The sequence below is a fragment of the Lygodium microphyllum genome, chromosome 10 (assembly GCF_053477565.2).
Source record: "Lygodium microphyllum isolate KBCC chromosome 10, Lygodium_microphyllum_v1.1.10, whole genome shotgun sequence".
Lineage (NCBI taxonomy): Eukaryota > Viridiplantae > Streptophyta > Polypodiopsida > Schizaeales > Lygodiaceae > Lygodium > Lygodium microphyllum.
The window spans coordinates 14,097,695-14,122,022 of NC_141144.1; the positions used below are offsets into that span (position 1 = coordinate 14,097,695).

The 24,328-nt window shown below is 34.9% G+C and overlaps 2 protein-coding genes across 5 annotated transcripts in view; one reads left to right on the plus strand and one right to left on the minus strand.

The window, feature by feature from the left end:
• The first annotated feature begins 917 nt into the window (after positions 1–917).
• LOC148029731 (putative methylesterase 12, chloroplastic) lies at positions 918–3,263 on the plus strand. The gene is made up of 5 exons (XM_087687119.1): positions 918–1,028; positions 1,120–1,350; positions 1,429–1,572; positions 2,545–2,667; positions 2,816–3,263. Exons 1-5 carry the CDS (start codon positions 948–950, stop codon positions 3,095–3,097), a joined length of 861 nt encoding a protein of 286 aa, XP_087543245.1. The 5' UTR covers positions 918–947; the 3' UTR covers positions 3,098–3,263.
• Positions 3,264–22,846: 19,583 nt separating this feature from the next.
• Positions 22,847–24,328, minus strand: part of LOC148029732 (Radical SAM superfamily protein) — a 113,387-nt gene continuing 111,905 nt past the window's right edge. For all 4 annotated transcript variants that reach the window (XM_087686048.1, XM_087686050.1, XM_087686049.1 and 1 more), the window contains 2 exons: positions 23,731–24,228; positions 22,847–23,645 (listed from right to left, as the gene is read on the minus strand). In XM_087686048.1, coding sequence (XP_087542174.1) covers positions 23,946–24,228 — 283 coding nt within the window. In that variant the 3' untranslated portion in view covers positions 22,847–23,645; positions 23,731–23,945. The remainder of the gene's footprint in view (positions 23,646–23,730; positions 24,229–24,328) is intronic.

Consider the following 24,328-nt stretch of genomic DNA (forward strand, 5'->3'; position numbering starts at 1 on the left):
TATCTTTTATATGTGTATGCTTGTGGGCATTTGCACACTCATGTGCACACATGTAGGCCCATCCATGCATTCTTGCATCATGTGAGGGTGTGCATTCACATGTAGTAGATATGTGCACATACATGCATATGTGGATATGTGCTTGTGAACATGGAAATTTGAGGATGATGGGAAGTGAACAAATGCTCAAAAACTAGGGATTAGCATTGTGACATACTTATCGAAGCTTAGAAATGGTGGGCTTGTAGTTATAGCTATCATATACCTTCATCTAGTCCATAAAATCGTGTAATTCTTCAAATTTCACATTTTGTTCAAGTGATTTGCCATTAATCTTTGTGCAAAGAAAATATTCGCATTCTAGTTGAATTATCATTAGATATTGTGCACAAAGATGCATTAGAATTGATATCTCATTTTGGTTTGAATTGTGTTCTCCTTGCAAGGGATAAGCATAATGACACAAAAAATTTTGGGAAGACTAATGTGAAATGATTTTGTTATTAAAATCTCAAACCAAGAAGATTGTTTTGAATTCTGTGCACTTATGAAGTCTTTTTATAAAAAAATTCAATCTCATGAATGTGGAAACTTGTTAAAACACCATAGATTTGGCAATGTTCCAATAGTTTTATTATAAAGTTAGAGATGTCAACATTAGAATGCATTATGGTGGTGATACTCCTTTATATTACATGAAATTTTGGATTCTAATAAAGTTGAGGCCACATAAGTCAACATACCTAGGGGAAAGATAACGTGGAGAATTATGAATCAATTGTATGCACCCTCACATGGGATACCTCGGGAATCAATTGTATGCATCCTCACATGGGGTACCTTGGGAACATCACGATATGACATTGACCATTTATTTGATTGTCTGTGCATAAGATGTCAATCCCTATACATGTAAACTAGCACTCTACACTAGCTTTCTTAGATTTATGCTTCGTTTAATGGCGCTTAAGAAGCTTGTTTTCATTTCCATAGCTCTCATTCTACAAAATTTTCATGTTCAATCCAAGGTACAAATACAAAGAGTCCATACATATTACAAAGTTATTTACTCAAAATGATTTCCACCTTACTTTCTAATTGATTTTTGGTCTTTCACAGCAATGTGGCAATTTCTCCAATACAACTTTTGTGTTAGTTCATGGTGCTGGTTATGGTGCCTGGGCATGGTACAAAGTGATCCTACAATTGAGAAGTAAAAGTTTTGGTGCTGTTGCAATTGACCTCACAGCTGCTGGTATTGATGAAACTGATGCAAATGGTGTGGCTACATGGGAGGATATGGGCAAGCCATTACTTGCGTATATAAGAAACTTCACTGGCCCTGGAAAGGTATAATATCCATGTATGTGCACTATCCATGGTGAAAGATGCATTAGAATATTTGCTAAAATATTGGTGATTGTACAGCTTACATTAGTCGGACATAGTTTGGGAGGGTTTTTCATATCTATGGCAATGGAGGCTTATCCACAAAAGATTTCAAGTTCCATCTTTGTAGCAGCAGTTATGCCAATTGATGGAGATAACTACTTGTCAACCATCCCACCAAGTGTATGTATGTTAAATAAAATATTAGTGAAAACTAATATAACAAGTCTTAATTTGTAAGTCTATTTTTTTTACTACGCACACTATTTTCATGAGTACTTGCATGTAATTGAGAATGCAAAATTATTGATTAGGAATCATGTCTTAGTTTATTTTTCTATATACTTGGGATTATGAAAGTCTCCATTTCTCGCTATATTGCATTCTAGTTGTTTAATTTTGCATCAATCATTGAGAAAGTAAAATTGTAGACTTCCATACTCTGTGATCTTCCATTTAAAATCAAGGGGTTTTAATATCTAGTGTTTTTCTTGCATGAAGTGATCTTTTATTTTTCTCTTATAATCAATCATTAGCACTGTTCTTACAAATAATACAAGTTTTGCAAAAGGGAGAAATGTCTTTGTGCTATGAAACATGTCAAACATGTTGTAGTTCATTATTATCATTGAACACATCAATGACATATAACATACCTAGTTATGATGTTTAGAAATTTGGAGATTGAATGTCAAATATGTACAATAATGTAAACAACATATTGCACAAAAATCATTTGTGTTAATTGTTGGTTTATTAATACAAGTCAACTACTATGATATGCTCTATCTAAAAAACTTTTGGTTAAACATGTGAAATCATAGGTGGCACTAATAAATGTGACATTTGGGGCTTCTATACTTCATACTCAAAAACAAGTTTATGTTTCATACACTACTTATATATAGTTAGTCCTAATAGGAGACTAGTATGACCATCTACTTTTACAATAGTTTGCATCCCAATTGGAGCCCATTATGATTTGTGTCTCCTTTATTTGTATCCTATATTCCACATTTTCTTCCCATCATAGCATGTGTGAGAGAGAGAGATCATAATTATATTTGTAGATGTGCAATCTAATATTTGTGCAAGAAATAAAGAAATAACACATTATGCTAATCTTATTTTCAACGTATTCCTTGGTACATGTAGATTCCCTTAAAAAATGATGATGAAGTGCTAGTGTATGGAGATCCAAAGTCTACAATACCAACATCTGGTTACCTAAGGAAGGACAAGCTACAATCAATCTTGATGAATCTAAGCCCCATTGAGGTGGTTAATTTGTCTTATGAAATTGTATCAACAATAGGTGGTTTTATATTGCATTGGCTTCTTTTTATTACTTTAGATTAGGAAATTATGGTTTATGATTAATCAATTTTCAAACAAACGTCTCAAAGTAGAGAATCTACTTTTGCAGGATGTGGAACTCTCTTTGATGCTTGTAAGACCTGTGCCATTTAGGCCTCTACTAGAGAGAATAATCTTGACAAAGGGAAGGTATGGGAGCATCAAGCGTTTTTATCTAAGGACCATGATGGATATGTCTGTGACTTTGATGTGGCAAGATTTCAACTTAGAGAGGAATCCTGGAGCCATTGTCTTCAACATCACTAGTGACCATGCCGCATTTTTCTCTCAACCTCATGGGCTCTCAAAATTGCTCATCAAAGCACACTACTTGACCATCTTGTCATCATAATAATGTGAACAAAAAATTAGGGATCTTAATTTATCTTTCACTCATTGAATTACAAAGCCACAAACAAATTGTACCAATCTTGTGTTTGCTCAAGATCATAAAAATATATTGGTAAAATTTCCCCGTTTGATGTGCATACAACAATGTATGCACTCAATGTGCATCATTTTCTCCACATGTTTCTTCTACCCTACCACTAAGTCACATCATCTTGGGAGAGTAGAGAGTATAAACCAAAAGCTCATACCCTAGGCGGTTTGTGGGTTGCGTTTCATGGATGCATGATCCTAGGTTGTTCTTCCTTGATGAAAGAAATATCTATAAGCATCTATAAAGTAAGCATGAAGCATTTAATATATATATTAGGGTACATGTGATTGTATCAAATTTTTAAAGTTTCTCCTTTATAGTCTAGATATCCAAGGTAGAAAAAGTATTTTGAATGCGAAAACAAATGTGCAATTGTGTAACTTAAATAACATTCTAATTTGGCTATATAGAGAATAATTGGAGATCTATACTTGATATTCTCATAAATATAGTCACATAAATAGACAAATTGTATTAGGGCTAGAATCACCAAACTAGTCCTTCGAGAATATACTTAGTAAAAATTGCTAGAAAAACTAAGTATAAACAATTCTCATTTCAATTTTACCAAATCTAGGATAAACAATAACATTAATGGGCTAATAAATACCCCTAAGTTATTTCTCCTACTTTCAGCTCATGCTTGAGGCACATATTCATTGTATTAGTGAACATTGGGATTTTTCAACGGTGCCACATGACATTAGTATTGAAAAGCATATATTCATTATGGTGTCCTAGATTTGGTATGCTTGACACTTTTGGTAAAAGTTGGCTTGTTGGTCTGCATTCAATCACTTCATCCTAATCATTCAACCACTTCGTCGTAATCGAGGTAGTGGAATTCTTATCATATTTTTCTTCAAATATTCCTCTCCCTACTTGAAATCTACCCACTTCAAGATATTTTTCACAATCACCATTACACTATCTCCTTGATGTTGTGTAGTTTGAAGTTACTTCAATATTATTTATAAAACTTACTCAATCCAATTTACCTTGTTTTCTAGACCACTTAAGTGTGCACACTATGTATTCATTTATGTAAGCCATGTTTCAATGTCTAATAAGATTGTACTTGGAAACATTAAGCAAAATATATGCTAAAATAATTATTATGATAAGAATTGGACTAAACAACACCATAAAGTAGTAATTGTATCCATAGATTCTTAAGCACTAATAGTGACATGAATATCTCATGTCATCCTAAATGCCACATTTCATTGATATGATTTATGAAAGGACCATATTAGCAACTATAAATAATGGTCTTAAAAAGAAGGTTTCAAGTGACATTTAGTTCCCACTTAGTTACGAGTTATCGATTATAGTGCCACTTGCATATAAAATAGATGGTGATCATATGTATGTTCATGATTAATCTAGATCATCCTAAATGTGCAATTATGTAGACTAACTAGATGATACAGTAATCAAACAAAGCATCAACTAGTAAGCATCAATGTTGTGATTGTTATCAAATTAATATTCTATCCTAGCCAATCTTTTGTAGTAATAAAACCTTGGTTATAAATGTCTAATTGTAATGAATTACCAATAGTTTTTTATTTGAAATTTTCATCATCATTGACCTTGAAGCATTAATGAGCTTGCATTAACATGTTATTAAGCCAACATTGTGAGTAGTCAAATCTACAAGGGCCCCTGGTAACCTAGTGGGGATTTTAAAATTCCCATGGAGATGTCACATTGGGATTTTGAAATTATCGACAATTTGTGCAAATACCAAATATCACCAAGACAAGGTTATTTCTCTCCTTGGTGATGATGGTGTGGAAAAAGAGAAACAGAGAGGTGCATTTCCATATTAGATAAGAAGGCAGCTTATGCTTTGACAAATGTATTTCATTATCAACCATCAATTCTCTCTCTCTCTCTCTCTCTCTCTCTCTCTCTCTCTCTCTCTCTCTCTCTCTCTCTCTCTCTCTCTCTCTCTCTCTCTCTCTCTCTCTCTCTCTCTCTCTCTCTCTCTCTCTCTCTCTCTCTCTCTACTACACATACATACATACCTACGTACATACGTAGATGCATATATATGTATTTATGTGTATGTATGTGTGTGTGTGTTTTGTAAATTAAAAATTGAATCATATAGAATTAATGAAAACTTAATAAATTATGAGAAATCCAATATCTTATTCAAAATACATATAATAAGATATAAAGTTGAAAACAAAGATACTTAAAAATTACAAATAAACATCTATGGGACCAAAATCATCAAGATGGACACTGTGGAGTGGTTATTATGCACTTATAGGCTCTTGAAGCAAGCTTATACTATCTTATGCTGTCGAAAGAGATTGAAAATAAAATAACTTATGGAGCAAGTGTGCGAGGCTAAAAACCTGATGGACCCTACTCAACGGGCTCAAGTATTTGGTCTTGGCTTAGGAGACAAGGGACGGCGGAATTGGTTTACTGATTTAGATAATACCGAACGTAATAATTTCAACGATCTAAAGGATCTCTTCATCAAGAGATTCTTGAAGTCAAGATACTCCGACCTCATTGTCAAGCTGATGATGTTAGCCACAAAGACAGAGAGGATATATGAGGCTATGTCACTTACATGAGGAGTCTCTACAAGAAGATACTGATAGTTGAGTGGCCCAATGAGAGAGCAATCTCCACTATATTCATAAACGAGATCCGCAACAAAGAACTCTATAAGGCCTTAGTAAGAAACCCGAACCTACAAAGGGATATACTGGCAAGAGTTTTTGAGAAGGCTATACAAGTGGATGACTTACTCAGAGAGAGAAGCTCTAGGGCTATGTAGTAAGAGAATAACATGTTTAGAAATACCGAGAGAACCACAACACTTAGCAAACAAGTTGCCCCTAGCGAGCAAGATAAAGGAAAAAATACTGACTTGACTCAAGCGATAGTTGATTTAAAGTCAAAGCTAACCAAACTACAAGAGTCATTATGAAGGCCAGTGTGACCTTACGTGCAATCTATGCATTATTGTGGAGGGAACCAGTTCCCATCTGAGTGTCCCAATCCTAGGACCTAGCCTTGTGCCAATTGCAAAAGATTCGGGCATGATGTTATGCACTGTGGATTATCCAAATGATTGCCATACCAGCAATCTTACACTCAGCCTTACTATCTAGGAGTTACGTAGCCTTACTTTGGAAGAGGATCCCCTTTGGCTCTACCTGCATCTAATGATTCAAACCCGACCACTCCAAGGATCCCAACAAGAATCCCTAGAGCACTAGGACCTATAGTGACCCATCCTCTAAGCAATGCTCTAGCGCATTTTGTAGAAGAACCATTGGAGGATGACTTGTATGTGAACCCTTATGTCTCTTATGATGAGGAGGGTAATCCCATACTACTGATGGACTTTAGGCCTGTGTCGGTCATGGCTTTAGGTAGAGGGAGAGGTAGAGTCCTAAGAGGAGGTCAGAACCATGAGCCCATATCATGTTGGATGTGCGGCCATCTAGGGCATACCTCATCCCCCTGCCCTAAAAAGGAGCAAACAAATAGAGAGAAGGCCAACTTGAGTTATCCCGAATGCAGAGTCAGACACCTATTCGTCGATTGTCCTGGGTGAAAACCCTCCACTAGTTCAGCAATCATGCCATCTGTGCCACTTGAAATTTTTTGTGTTAAGTCACCTGACAACAATGCCGCACCCATCCCCATAATGTCATGACACGAGCCCAAATGAAGCAGACTGGTATTTCATTACCTAGACCTAGCAACCTAGATGTAGCCTCTATAAAGAGGACTGATGCAAAAATACATAGGGTAACCAATTTATTGATACAGAAGGAGAAACATCTACTCCTAAGATGAGGGAGAAGGGAAGTGCTAAGGTTGGAGAGTACCCTAACCCCAACTAGCACCTACAGGCTATGGATAAGGTCAAAGAATGGATAAAAGAAGCACAAGCTCACTTGCAAGATGCTGAACCTATTATTGAGGATGAGATTAATGAACTCTCAACCATGAGCCCACCGGTCTCTCCCACACATACTTAAGAGCAGGAGAGGCAACATCACCACATACATAGCCACATAGGTAGAACATGGATACCATGAATAGACAAACTACCCAAGAGCATTGGCATGAATGCTAAGAAGCAATTGTTGAAGTAATGGGTAGAATGAACTGATAGTCATGAACCGGAAGACTTGTCGACCATGATGTTGTGACACACATACTAACCCTGACGTTGAATCCAATGTTTAAGTTGCTTTTTCCTCTTTACTTTGAATTGACACACAATTGCGATTGATCAAACATTCAGTTTCTTATATTGGGGCTTCGGAGGGGATATGGAGAAATGGTTAAAATACAAAAAACAAAATTAAAAAAACGAAGTCAACCCACCGAAAAAAAACTGCAATTATCCATTAAAAAATAAAATAATTTTAAAAACACACAAAAACACAAACAAAACAACACGAAAGAGGATAGTAGACACATGGAAAGCAGGAGTTAGTGTACTTAGCCATGTAATCCTGCAAGCTTGGGGAAACCCACCAGTAGAAATTGTACGGTTCAATGTCACGGACGTAGTTTTAGCATTCAATGGGGTCTTTGAATTGAGTTGGAGTTCTTCCTCTTCCTTACCCTAACATGATTGCATAGATCAGATTCCATAAGGATCGCATTACCTTCTTCATCATAGGCTACATACATATTCAAATATTCCTCTTCTTCAATTGGCTCCTCTATGTAGTGAGTAAGAGAATGAGTAACTATCGGGTTGGGGGTCGAGGTATACCAAAGTGTCCAATTTGGGGTCAAGGTATACCAAAGGATGAGTCACTATCAAGGTTGGGGATCAAGGTATGCATGAGGCATTGATTTTTCTTGTGCAATTAGTTTTTTTTACAAGAGTTAGCAGATCCAACTACGGAGGCCTAAGATAGTATTGCACCCTATTCTCCTACAGACATGGGTTGTTGTTAAAAGATTTGCATATGGCAAGCATCTAGGAGCCCAACAATACATTGCATCATGTCGAATATGTACATAGTTCCTACAAACTTGAGGAGGTTTGAAACCCTCCAACGGAAGGTGGTCACCCCCATAATGTATGCATTGAATGTCCTATTAATATAGATGTGGTTTTTTCAAGACACTAGTGAGTCTAGCTCATTTAGTTTGGTGTTGCTTGAATGTAGTAAGGAGGCCATGCGCTACACTAAGCTCTACGTTGCATCTTGATGATGTAGTATAGTTTTCAAACCTTTTCTTTTTTCTCAATTTCACTCTCAATGCACAACATGTATGATCTTGTCCAAGTCAATGTTCAAGTCATGCCTATCTATCATCATCAAATTACTAGCCATGACTTCTTCATAGATGCATTCATCCCTTGAAAAATTCTTTTGAGATGGATTTGGGATTTGGCCTTTTAGTAAGGAGTCGTTTATATAAAATTTGCATTTTAGAGATGTATGAATGCATACTCTCTTTTTCTTGTTACTACATGTTCATGAGCTATACAATAATGTTAATTCCATATTCAACTTCTATAAATTTCATGATGAACAAGTCCTTGAGATTAGAGAAGCATGTTTTCTCGTTTGCATCTAGCTCTTTAAACCATGTTCTTCCTTTTTTGCTCAAGAAAATTTTGAAGGCCTGTGCCTTTTTGTTATTGACACAATGAGATTGTGCACCTCACACACCTGTTCAAATTGATGTATAAAGTTGTATGGGTCATCCCATGCTCTATAATTTTCTATTTTTTTGCAACTAATGGAATTTTTTATTGGTCTCTAGATCTTAGCATGATGTCTAGTCCTGCCAAAAATAAGTTGGCTATGTGTGTCCTATTGTGAAGGGCACATGAATTATCTAACAATCTCCACTGCACTGGCTACTGAGTCCATAGAGTACCTAGCAATGTTCACATTCTGCAACAGTCTCCTTACAATATCTCATTGCATGTTCTCTTTCTCTTGCTAAGAAGCTAAGGTCAAGTCCAATAGCTTTTCCAATGTGTCTTCCCTTTGTCCACAGCCATGGGTACTATATTGGTCTTCTAAAACCAATTGGCAACACCTAACTAACATCTTTGTTGTTGGTAGCTCAAAATCTTTCTAGCACTACCTTTAGTTCTTTGGGCACATCTCTCAACAACACCTCCTTTTCCATTGTGTTATACCCTAGCAAGGTTGTTTAACTATGTTTCTAATTGTATGTTTGTCAAGCCTAGGTCAAATTGATCCTCGTACTAATCGATTGTTGTTTTCTTGAATTTTTGAGCCTTGCCCCCTCAAGTTTTCTATTTGATTTATCATTTAGGGTTCCATTAATTTTATTTGTCATGGTTGCATGGGTTTTGCTCAACTTCAACTCAACAATTTAAACCTAAATTGTGTCCTATTCTCAAACAAGTTTTCACACTTTTCCAAACAATATGATTGGTGCAATTAACTTATTCCACTATGCACTTGTACTCAATCAACTTGTTTGCTTTCCCCAGCACAATGTGATTTTTAAGGACAAGCATTCAACTCTGCAATTCTCTTTCAACTTGCACAAAAATGCTTACACACATGACTCTTTCTAACATTAAGAAACTCCTTACAATTAGCTTTGCAGCTACAAGGTTAGCAATATGATTCCCAAGGCTCATCATCAACTACAAGTAGAATACTTGTTGTGTCAATGGGTTGACAAGTTTCAACTACTTGATGACTTTTTGTATTAATGATTTGATCTAGACAAGTTGACAAGTTAATGAATTGAGATTTCACGAGTTTACGTGTTGATGATTTGAGGCATTAACACGTTGACAAGTTGACAATTGGTTTTGACGAGTTTCAAGTTGAAAAGTGTGCATCTATGTGTTGATAGTTTAATCAATTGTTAAGTCAATGAGTTGAAGAGTTTGTTTGTGTCAATTTTTAAACTAGTTTCCCTTGATGATTGGTTGAGTTGATGGGATCATGTCTTTGTTATCAATGTGTTGCCAAGTTCAAGTGTTGACAAGTTTCCCTTGATGACTTGACAAGTTGATGAGTTGTTTTATTTCTAGACAAGTTGTCACAATTGACAAGTCTATGGTTTGACAAGTTGAAACTTGGTAAGTTGACCATTGATGAGTTTGCAGGCTATGTTTTGATAAGTTTGAAATAGTGATGCATTGACAAGTTCTCACTCAACACAAGTTCTCAATTGATGAGTTTTCGAATCGAAAAGTTGTCAATAATCAATGAGTTGTCAATCAATTAGTTGATAAGTTGATGGCCAATAAGTTTGTGGATTGATTGGTCAAAAAGTTGAGAGATTGATCAATTAATGGGTTGAGAAGTTATCAATTGATGATTTGAGAAGTTGTCTATTAAGAAGTTATCAATTGGCACACTGACACTCAATAATTGACGAATTGACAATTGATGAATAAGGGGCAAACTAGTGAGCTATCAAACTGATAAGTCTATGGTTGAAAACTTGACAAGTTATCTCTCAATAGATTGAGAGGTTGCCAATTGAGGATTTGAAATATTTTGAGTCAATAAGTTCAAGCTTTGAGCATTGATGGGTTGAAAAAATTATCAATTGATGAGAATTGAAAAGATGTCAATTGGCAAGTTGATGATCAATGAGTTGACAATTTATGACTTCATGATCGATGAGTTGGCGTGACTAAAGAGTTATGATTTGATAAGCTGACAATCAATGAGTTGAGATTGAAAAGTTGGCAAGTTGTCAATCGATGAGTTTATCAATTGATGGGTTGGCATTGACAAGTTGAAAATTGGTAACTGACTATTGCAAAATTGGTGATTAATGAGTTGATGATTGACAAGTGACAATTGATAAGTTATATTCAACTAATTTTTTAATAAAAAAATTCCTATTGCAATTGTTTGCCTTCAATGCTTCATTTTTTCCCCCACTCACTAATGTAATCACTACATGATGTTCCCTTTCTCCATTACTCACAAGCATCACAATCGCTGCACACTAGAGACAAATGGATCATACCTTGAATTGATTATAATTCTTGCTTCTCTCTCCTCTTACATAAGTCAATGATGGTAGCTCCTCCTCTTGCAATGCTGGCTAGTGGCAATGACTCCCCTTGTATAGTGGATATGCAGCGATTGCTCTCTCTCTCCTTGTGCATGTTGTAGTGGCATAAGTGATAGTGGGCTGTGGGTTGATGAAACAAAGATAGTGTTGATGGGGGAGAAGATTATGGTGGAGGAGGGAAGAGTTGGGAGAAAGGAAGAGAGAAGGTGATAGTAGAAGAGTTTTGGGTTGGGGATGGATGGTAGTGGTGGAGTGACAAAAGGAGCCATAGTTGTGAGGATAGTAGGGAGGCCTTCTAGAAAATGTTCCAACCTTCAGCGCCATCTTGCTACCCTACAAAGGAATTTGAACCCTTGCCCAAAGTTCGAAACCATATACCACTTCAATTATGTCACACAATTGCCTGGCAATGAAATTTAGTAGTGCAATAGGGTAATCAACAACACAAGGCAATGTTGAACCCATTGATAGTGGTCGGAAAACTAGGTGACAACTCATAGCTAGACAACTAATCTCTTTAGACCTCATGGTGTTCTTCTTCTTGTCCCTCCTGTTTTTGAACAGGCAGTCGAGTAGGATGATATAAGAGATTTGTTGTATCTAGCCTAAAACTACCAGGATCCTAGGGCAGAAGAGCTTACATAAGAGAGACAACAAATTCCGTAGAAAATGAAGACAAAATTCATTAGATTCACAAGAAATAGAAGAAATCTAACTACAAATTATATTTTTTGTAAAGAAACTTTGGTTGTTCAATCCCTGTATATCATATGCATCCACATTGAGATGATATTAGAAAACCCAGTTATTGAGACTGTGGTTCAATAAAATCCCAATTACTGAGACTATGGCTCAGTGAAATTTCAATTTCGGAGACTATGGCTTAGAAAAAATCCAGTTTAAATCAACTGAAAATATTTAATGTTTACCATACAAGAATCATACAACATTAACATTTTATGCAGCTCAAATACTATAAATATCCATATGCATCCTATTGTAAGAAATATTTGGACCCACTTGGATCAAATGACATAGTGAACCTATAATATTTTTAAAGACATAATAGCTTGTCGATCCCCCTGCATCATAAGCTAGCATTGAGTATATCCACATATCCCTTTTACTATATGCTCAGATGCTTGTGTTCCATGTAACATATTTACACTTATTCTATCATCGTACATATAAACGGATAGTATCCCTGTATCCAACATCCATGTTTGCATGCCTTGCAATACAAATAGAAATGCAGGTGAAGTAGTTTCTCTCCCTCTAGGTTTATAGTTTGCACTATGCATCCATAGGACAGCAAAGTGTATAGCATTTGGAATAAATAAAACACCTTGAAGAGCATCTTTATCTTGCACATGCAATAGCTACATAGGCTGAATCTCATCATGTGAACCACAAATTCCCTCTAAATTGTCCTCAACCTCCAAAGAAATATCATCACATATACCTGTATATTTATTGTATATTCTATTGACTTTTGATCATCCTTTTCATAAGCATTTTAACATTTTTGCACGTCTAGAACAAGCATAAGTGGTGATGCCATCTCAATTTCTTCTATGCACTCTACTCATACATAAAATTATATAGTGTTTCTAACCATCACATCATCATCTTCAATTAAAGCATCCATATCTTCTACATCCTCAATTAGTGTAGCATTTGCATTCACTATCAAAACATCGATATATAACATCTTTGCATCATAAAACAAAGCATGTATGTCATGCTTTCTCAAACAATATATCATTTACATTTGGTCAATGTATCATCTGCATTATTAATCAAAGCATCAGCTACATTCATAGTTAATGTAGCATCCTAAACATCATCCAAAGAAGCAATAGAAAAATCCCCAAGTTCATTCTGCTCAATCTCTAGATTGTTGTCTTGTTCTAGATCCAACCTATGATATTATTTTTTAAGAGCATACTTGAAATTCTCCCAATGTTGACCATGTTTTGGTCATATATCTTGAACATGCATCCTAATTTTACGTTTCGCAATCAATTCAAAATGCACCATTTGATGATCTTCTGAGACACCTTGTAGTTGCATCTCCTTGTCATAGATTTTGAGATATTTAGTTATATTCCACTTATCAAATAGATCCAATTAATTTTTGACTGATTGAAGTGCCTCTATCATTGAATCATCCATCCTTTTAGTAGCTTTTGCAGCTTATTATTACTGCTTGTTGCTACATATATGTTGTGAATGTCCAAATCATATGCATCACATCCCCTTTAATTTCATGTTAGATTCACCAAAGATATTGAGGAAATTTGCAAGCGTGGTCGAGAAGACACTAGTATCTAGTTGTGAGAATTCGACAAGAGGAAAGAGAAAGAAAATATAAAGATGAGCATGCATATAATCTATATTTATAGTGTTTATTGATTTAGGGATATATTCCATCATGAATCTTAAACCATAATTTCATAACCCAATATTTGTCATACATTAGCTTCAAATCACACCCCAGGAATATACAAACCATATTTTATCATGTTCTAGGCATATATCGACTATATTTCATCATGATCAATGGAAAAATAGGCTAGGCCTTCCCTCATACATTCATGCTCCTTATGTACATAATCTCTCTATGCTTTTAACACTCAAAAGCTACAACTTTTGCCTTTCTTGCCTTGCTTTTTACTTTCCATGTTTTCATTTTCGTATAGGCCTTGCACCTAGCTGCAACTTGTTTTGACTATAACTTTGTCTAACAAACTCCAAATAGGGTTATCGAAGTTCTCAAATCAAAGCAAGAAAACCTAATTAACAAGCCAATGCAAGCAAATGAAAAAATCCTCCCAAAATGGTCATAAATGGTACTTTTTTTGTAAATGCATCATTTTTTAATATTTTTTAGCTTGGACAACTTGTATCACTCGAAATGAGTCATTAAATGTGCATAGATTCATCCAAATTCTCATTAGGTCATTCGAACTTAATGCCAGATATTCATATTGTTTTAGAGTCCAATTCTGTCTAACTCCGTTCCTAGAAAATCATGTGAAGACTCCTGGATATGTTACCAAAGTGACTAAACATCTCATGAAGACATGCGATTAATGTTTTGTATGCATACAAGTGAAACCCTAGTATAGGTCGATCTTTCTATTATTTTCATTATCTGAACTTATGGTCAGATGATAAGGACGGTAGACATGCTATAGGGTGGCTTTATGGTCGTATGTAGCATATTTCAAGGTGTAGGGCAATGGGTCCCAAGGCACACACAATGCGCTTTAGGCGACAAGGATTGGAGGAGTCATCCTAATGGAGAAGAAAAAGCATATAGACCTACAGGGTTACACCTTCATAAACTACAAGGTTGTGCTTCTGCCTTCAAAAACTATAGGGTGGCGCTCCCATCGCTAATGCAGGATGCATAGATTGCAAGATAGAGGCACTATTAGATTATGTTGTAGATGGCACAATAAAGCTATAGGGCAGGCGTATCTAATATCTAAGTTACTCATATATACAAATTGATAGTTCTATCACAAATCTCATTTATTCAAAAGAAAATAAAATCCATGTATTTGACTCAACGAACAAAATAAAACCTAACTATTTTCACACATTTCAAAGTTGGTATATGTGTATCCCTCTTATTTTGCAATGCAAAGTGTCATGAGCAATTGCATGGCCAATATGTCCTTGGTCCATTAATAAAACCAAAATTTTGTACTCTACAAGCTCAATGTCAAGACTATTGGACACATCTTTATTCTTTCACAAATTTTGATCCATGGAGTGTGGGGCTATGTCTCAACTAGCCTACTCACACACTTGACAAATCTAATGACTCCATACAAATAGAGAAAGCACTTAGCAATGCTCACCACTTTGTAGTCATTACATCAACAAGCCATGTCTATGTCCACATGTGCACTTTTTCACTCTTGACTTTACTTTTGTTGTTTCCCATGAATGAGAGGAGTTACCAATGATGAGCTTGAGGAGTTGAAGAAAAGAAGAGAGCTTCGCAAAACATGTCCCTCACTCTCTTACACTCTTAACGTCACACACTCCTGGTTATATTCACAACTCACCAAGAGGATAGGATGAAGAAGGAGAAAGAATGTAAGGAGCTTCTCATTGCCATGTCCCTCACCCCACACATACTCTCATGCTCCCTCTCCTTCACACTCACTCCAAGACAATATAGTAGCAAGCAAGCTAGAAGGCGAAGTTTGCACACACTTGAATAGCTTTTTTCATTATCTTTCATCATTTTTATACAATGGCTCTAGGGTTTTCACCTTTTTGGGCATCCAAAGGCCACAAGTGTAGGCTAGATCTTGATCAACCTTACATTACATGCATTTTAGAGTGTAGCTAAGACTCACTCGACTTCAACAAAAATAGTTACAATTTGCATGAGATGAGCCCAACCCTCAATTTTGCATAGACAAACATCTTTGGAATAATTAATTAGAACATATTGAAATAATGTATTGCTTATCATTTGCCCTTCTTGTGCTTGCTTCATTGAGAGGGTTAACATATATAGTCATTACTTTTGTGGGATTATTATATTTTATCTATTTTCCAAATTTTTTTCTTTTTTGTTCAGACTAAGGTTTAAAAGCACTTAATTTCCTTTAACTACTTAGCATTTGCAATATCCTAGGCACACACCTATTATCTTGACAATTACAATGACTTTTGGGTTTTTATTCTTGCATAAAACATAAGACATCAAGGTTTTAGTCTTTTGCCATAAATAGATTGTGGGGTTTTGGTTTTTTGCCACAAAGCACGAAAAGACAATCAGCACAAGTATTTCATAGTTGTGCCAGGCAAATATGAATGCTCCATTATATGATGTAGGGTTTCTCCTAGATCCAAACTTCCAAGTAGGCATAGTTACAATGAATACAATATGCACATAAGGAAAAGATGCTTAGGGATTATAGATGTAACAAATGGTTTTTTGACCCCTTCTTAGTGGAAATATTTTGGCTTTATGACTCTCAAGCTTCAATATAATTACATGGATATGATTGATCCTACATAATCTAGAAGCTACGAATAAAATTGGACTCTATTCAATTTCATGCACTCAAAGTGAAAGATTAGATTGAATGTGTCTAATGCCAATGTCTTGATGTATTGTGTTTCCAACTTTTACATCTCGGAAAATCCCTTTCTTATTGCACCTCATTCAATGACTTATGTCCCCATTCTAAAAAATGTACAACAAATCCATCATGTCATATTAGAGGGAATTTGTTGTGACGATAAGGATTAATTAGAAATGGATAATGAACAAGATGGCATTGAGGAAGTGGAGGATCTTATAACTATACTAATTGAAGGATATGTCGTTTAAATATTCAAGTATCTTTTTGCTTGCAATCACTACTTCTTTCATAATGATCAAAATCTTGCCTTCTTTAAAAAAGAAAGACATCAAGGTAATATAAAAATGTAATAGTATAGTACTCCAAAATTTGGGTGCTTTGTTAGTCTATACTTCTCATTTATTTCAAGTCAAAGTTTATTTGATTAGTTATTTCTTTCTTATATTCTTTTTCATGATATTGAAATCAAATACATAGTAACAGACATCAAAAGTTTAAAAGAAATAATACTAGTAGATATGAAAGTGTAACACTATTGAAACTATTGAATTCAAAAAAAAAAAAAAAGTGTGTAAAAGCAAGCAACCATGGAGGAGACTTTCCTTCATGTATAGCTTGGTTTTTGTGAATTATTCACTTAGAGACAAGGTACTTTGTTACACTTCTTTTTTGTCTTCTTTGTCTTTGCATGCAAAGTCTAAGAATACCCAAAAGGAAGCATAACAAAGCACCTCCTTTGAGGATGATACTTAAAAATAGCTAAGCTACAAATCAAGGAGCACCTCTTCATCTCACCATATAGAGACACGAGCTTTTACTAATATTTTATTTTTTGGAATATTTAATCATCTTCTCAGTGTTGCACTTCCATATTCTTTAGCATTTTTTGTTTTTGAATTCTCGATTGTGTGTCTTGTATGATTGAGATATAAAGGTCTAAAGATCTATATAGGAATAAGGATTCATATTAAATATTCATTTATACTAAAAAATATTTTATACTTAAAAATATATTTTAATAATAAATAATATTATTTCATACCAAATAAAATGTTTTATACAAATGAACTTTTTTTTATGAAATAACTATTTTTCACCAAAATTATTTCGTATGAAATATCAGTTATATTTTGGATATTATATGGATTTTACTATTGTAGTAGACATATAAAACATGTTTTTAAATAATATGGCTATATAAATGCAACATAGTTAACTGATAAGAGGCTTCTCTTGCAATCCCTCCCACTCTCTTAATATTTCTCTCGCACTCTATCAAGCTTTGGTTTTGGTAGAAGTAAGAAGGGAAGAAGAATTGAGCTTTTTATTTGATTTACACATTGTATAACACAAAGCATTCTTTTTAGTGGACATCCTCAAACTTTTTGTCCATTTATGATGCTTGATCTCTAAATTAGGCCATCACAGCTTACCTAGGGAATCTTATAGTGCATGCCTAGGGATTATTTTATCTAGCATGCAAGATATTTCAATACACATAGGCTTACATGTCATTTTTAATTTCACTAGTAAATTCATGTAATTTTCATATAATTAAGCCTAACACTTGGATTTTGTATGAAAATGAAAATTTTAATATAAATATAAAAATAATAAATTCTTGAAGATCTAGTGAAAATTGATTATTATATGTTAGAAAGGTGTGTTCAAATTTGTATAAGAGTCAAAAATGTAAGACTAAGGATTTTAAAATTCATATCTCATGTAGAGATATACAAGCCAAAATGGTACATGATTCAAAAAAAAATAAAGAGTTATATTCTTGTTTTGACTACATTAGTACTCAAAGGTCAGAAGGCACTAAGTGCTTGCAAGCAAAGGTAGTGAGTGGTGTGATCATCCACAAGTTGCAACATGAATAGAAATTGTGAGCATGGAGCCTACCATTCGATGGGGCCTATTAACCTCAAGCTTAATAGTAGTCTTTAGCAAAATAAAGCCACAATTGTGGCTATTTGTATATCTTCTTAGAATTCTCATTTCTCTTTGAATATATATTATCAATGGAATTCCTTCTAGGGATTTGTAGTGAACATGAAATAGGATTTGAAGAAAATACAAATATACTTTTTGGTTAAGAAAGTTTATTTTTTATGGGACATCATTGAGGGTATTTTATGAAAAGATGGTTCAATTTAACAATTTTCTCAATAAACATCTAAATAAAAATTTATTAAAAATAACATAACATATATAAAACTCATGCATATACGTATTATATCAATTGAAGAAAAACTATCAATTTTTTGAAGCACTTGAAGTTAAGAGTATAGAGATAAAATAATACCACTTTGGCAGCTTTCTTTGTAATGCCATATTGAAAATAAGTCAAAAATATAAAATAAGATAATTCAATTTTTCTATCATGGTTATTAGTATAGAATTGATTGATCTTATAACTTTTAAATAATGCATGTGAAAGTTAAGAAAATTAATGAAATCCTACCAAGTCATGTTTTACCCACTAATGTGGCTTTAAGCTAGTTTTGTGGCTTTCTGAAAAGACTAGTAACAATGATGCCAAGTTTCCAACCATGTCCTTGAATGTACCATTCCCAAGCTCCCTAACACGTAAGGCTTATCTTATAGCTCAATATGAAGATTTAGATCTAATAAGTTTAATACTCATAATTTAAAAAAACCTTTAATTCAAAAATTTGGAGATTTTTTTGCACTAAATTCCATGTATTTTTCATTTTTTAACTTTACTTTGTAAATTTGAATGCATTAAATTTTTTCTTTTCTACAATTTGAAGGACTTTTATATCTCGTTTTGCAAATTTTACATTAAATCTTAATTCTTTGTGAATTTTATATAGTTGTGGATTCTATTGGGAAGGTTCATATAGGGGCCATCTATTGGCAAGATATGTGGTAGTAGATTGAGAATTAGGAGAGATGGGAAGGTTCATATATGGGCCATCTGCTGGCAAGATATGTGGTAGTAGATCGAGAATTGGGAGAGATTGATGAGGTTTTGGCATGTACAACACTAGAGGGAGTGGGCAGACTAGACCCACATGTACTCAGTACTAATATTGATGACACTTAGTACCAATACTTGCCTCTCACCATGATGGAGACTCATTTAATTCTAGTGTGAAAAAACATCCAAACTTGGCACTTGAATATCTTACCAAAATTGCAATATATAGTGAACATTTTGCATGAGCTTGTGGTCCCTGAGATCTTACCTTTGTTTTATGCTCAATGGCAAAGTTGGTTGCATGTACCCATATGATCAATAGATTGCAAAGGTATAGGAAGACAAATAATCTAGAACATGTAAAGCAATCATATGCTTATGTATATGGATAGAAGCTAGACATCCATGTTGTGGTTGCAAATGGTCATGTGTCCATTTTGATGCATTGTGGTGGCTTGCCCTATGCACAATCTCATCAGTCATTAGTTCACACCACCATTGAATTTGGTGCCCTTATAGGTTATATACAATCATCTTTCATTATCAACTATTCCTTCCACTTCTCACACCTAAGTAATTCCTCCAAAACTTCATTTTTTGTCATGTAATTCCTCCATCATCATAATATTTTGCTCTCTACATGTCATAGATCATCTAACTTTCCCATACTTTTCTTATATTTATAATATTGTCACAAAATAATGTTATTTATTTATTTTTAGATTTTTATTTGTTTATTTTTCATATAATAGTAACTTATTATATGTGGCATCAAGTATAACCTAGTCACATTATGCCTCCTAGATAAATGGCAGGAAATTAATGTGTTTTGTGTTTCTGGTGGACATATTATTAGATGGAGTTATGCATATGCAATTACTTTTATCGTTGGAGCACATCTTTCCATTTTTATGTACAACGTTATTATTATTTTAGGATTTATTGTCACACATCTATTTACGTCCATGGAGAATTCTCTATTATTATTATTATCTTTGTATTACAACCTAAGAGTAAGATAGTATTTTTATATTTATAGACAAGTTCTAGAAAATTACTAGACAAGAGTATGTTTTTCATGCAAGGCACAAAAGCTAACAAATACATATCCATAAACACATGCATGAGGGATATGCTCTCTCATGCATAGTGGAAGTTTGTACCCATTCTCTTGTTATACACTCGTCTCAATTTCTCTTGTTATTCATATCCTATCAATTTTTGGTTAATTAAGTGTAGTTTACAGTCAAATGGAATCTCTCTCTCTCTCTCTCTCTCTCTCTCTCTCTCTCTCTCTCTCTCTCTCTCTCTCTCTCTCTCTCTCTCTCTCTCTCTCTCTCTCTCTCTCTCTCTCTCTCTCTCTCTCTCTCTCTCTCTCTCTCTCTCTCTCTCTCTCTCTCACACACACACACACACAAAAATATCCCCTACATGGTAGTTGGATAAGTTACACAACCACAAACATTCTATTATGCTTTTCAAGACAATTCAAGCAACTATCTTCTCTCTTACCATTCACTTGTTCACACTATGTGTGTGGGTATGTGCGTGCTATTGAATCCTAACCGAACAATGGTAGCATAACCTAATTTAACACATTGAATCCTAATCAAATAGTGGCATCAACATAAAGATGAATCAAGCAAAGATGCATGGGAAAGGAAGATCATTTGATGTTTTTTATGTAAGTTGTGCTTGTGATGATCTATGGCCAATGATCCTTTTAAACTCTCTCTTAACGCGAAGAAAACAAATTTGGCAAGAGTGCGAAGGCTAAGTATTGAGCAGCTTGTTCTACCACTTCTAAGACCGTGCTTTTTTCCATTTTGGGTGAGTTATTTTTTTAACTAAGGTGCACAAAATAAAGATACGATAGGAATTCCACACTACTAGTCTAAAAGAAATAGTTAGAGAGATTTTTTTGACTAACAAGGATGAAATACATCTATGATGAAGAAGCTGAAGATGGAGTGTGTTTCATTAAAACATCCACAAAACGTACATTATAGAAATGGACTAGCTCTTGAAAATTGCCAAACTCTAATTTGAGAGGATCCACTAATCTACACATAGACAAGCCACCCACCACTCATTCCATCCATCTTTTGTAGATTATTGGTGCATGTTCCCTACGATCCAAACCCTTCCCGATGGGATATGTCAATTCGAGTCTACTATCAATTAACTAGCACATACACCCAACCCTTCTCCATCAACCACAACAATTTTCACTTCATGATTTTTGTGTTGATTAGCATCACACTCCAACTACTATTAAACAATTCTCAATCTTCACCCATTGCCAAACACCCTTCCCCCAAGCATTTGCTATCACCGGGTCATCTATAGCCTAAAGTATTCAATGAGTCAAATAGGTCAACCATTGATTGATTGCAAATTTTAGTCCAATGTGGGACCCATGTGTGTGTCTCTTGGACATACAATGATATAGTGATAACATTAACCAATGGTTTGCATGGATTATTTGTCTAACCATTCAATGCGAGTGTACGACCATATGAAGGCATAAAATCAAATACTTGGAATTTTAGATATATCTATAGCTTTGTTTTGTTTCTATCTATCTTTAGCTGTGGACATTAAAGCATTCTAAAATATTGGATTTCATATGACATCAAAAGAAATGTCACATTCTCATAAAGCTTGTATCCATTTTGATGCAATATTAAGTTATTTTGCCTTTCAAGTCATACCCTCAATACTTCTTCGCACAATCTCTATCCTAGACGAGCATCTTGCACCACTTTCATTTTCCAAATATTGGGTTAATGGGCCTATTACATGAGATGAACTTGCTCCACTATCAAATTGAACATATGGAACACCAATCACCTCATCAAACTCCTCAACTCTAGATGCAATTTGTACTCCTTCAAGGTTGTCAATGCATAGGCTTTTAGACTATTTAGTTTTATATTTATTATTATCTCAAAACTTCCAAAACAAGACTTTTATATTTGATGATGAATTTATGCAAGTAGCTACATTGCTTGGTATCCTTAAAAGATGCTCCTTCATGCGTGACACTCCATGTTTAAATTTGTATTGTATATAGAATACACTCCATTTGCGAGTTAGTGGAGCCATAATATAGCTCATTTACATATTTTCATTTAGGTCCACATCCTATCATTTTAGAATCTTTTTATTATTTTCGATCTTATAATATGTTAACACACAATATTATATATGCATTACACAACAATCTAATGTTAGCTTCATGTGTAAAGTTTAGTAAGATCTAAATCAAATAATCCTATTAAATGTTAATGTACCCAATATTACATACACATTACACAATAATCTAATGTTAGCTTCATGTGTAAAGTTTAGGAGCATCTAAACAATTCACATCCACAAAGCCATAACCAATTCTTTGGACAACTCACAACACTTGTTGGCCTTCACTCTTGAAACCTCACGCCAAATTTTATGTTGCAAATGACCATGACATAGGGTCTTTAGCTTTAAGTACCAACCGGTGGTACAATGTCCACACTAGTAAGGAAATTGATGACAATACTCATTTATAAATAACACCAATGATGCTCATTTTAGACTTCGAAGAAAGATCACAATGCTCAAAGTGCCTTGAACATCACCTTTCATGAAACCTTTTAACCAGTATTCTAATTACATTTTGACCTGCACATCAAATCTGCCTGGCCTCTTCTTATGGGTTGCCAAACATTTTATCTATATGTCAAATAAGAAGAGACAGACAACCTTAACCAGGGACATTTGACCTGCACACATGACATATAGCATAACTTAGCCATTGCAGTATGTTCATCCTTCTCTAATCATATTACTAACATTGATTTGTCTGATTAGTTTCAAGGCCCACAATCTGAGATACACAGCCTGATACATTTCAGAATTTAGTCCTCAGTGCAGTGCTTCAACACAACAGACAACCTTCCATGTTTTGTACAAGAAATTCCTTGCTGATGTATTATAACTTGGATGTTGCAGACCGAATTTTGAATCTTAACCCTCAGTACACAGCCTGAAGTTTCAGACGTCCTGCAGCTGGTTTAGCATTGTAGTACTTCCATGTTCCTGAGAAACTTCTTGCTTTCAGGAACTTGCAGTAAAATGTTGAGGAGGTTGTAGAAAGTCCAGTGTCTTATTCTCAAAAGGATTGAGAAGATATCTTGGTAAAGAGCTGGGGGTAAATTTGATATTTGGGTGGTGTTTTGCTGGAAAATGAAATCAGATTCCAATCTCCACATTTGATCCTTTTATGTCATCACCAACCCATTCATACCAGATAGGCTTCATCGTGTTCCCACCAAGGAGTTTGTCAATGATTAAGAGGCAAACAGATGGCCTGCATGTCATGTCAAAAGTCAGTAGAAATCAAAAGATGTTAACACATTAATGGCTTGTATAGGACAAGAAAGGGAAACTCATACCTGCCATGCACGTCTCTTCCATAGCAGTATGCAGTTTGAATGGTGAAGTAAAAAATATGTCATCTACATACATATGGAAATGACTCTCACTGACCATATTTGCAGTTAGACTTGCACAAAACTGTTAGAGATGATAGTACATCCACATCACAGTGGTTGCTGTCGAATGTTGAAAATGTGCTGAATCAGCCTCTAGCAAAACATCCATGCAATAGTTATTGCATTAATGCAGCTTGAAATTGCACAGGGACTTTCAGTCTTGGCGCCTGCTCTACTCCCACTTTTCCTAGTTGTCCACAAGCTGCCATTTGATCATCTCCTCGACTGTGACGGAAAGCAACAACAAGGCCTGCTTTTGCTAAGACATCCATAAAGTTTTTCATTTGGTGCTCAGAACTCGGAAGAAATGCGGCCCCATCATGAGCATTGTACGAGATCAGGTTGATTTTGCACGGTATACCTTCGACCAGCTTAACTAATCTGTGTGCATCTTCCATACTAGCCTCCAAAGTAACCAGATAAATTTTAATAAGCCACTGCCTGCTTGCCTGTCTTCCTCCCTGGCTCTCTCCCTCCCTCCCACCTTCCTTCAAACAAG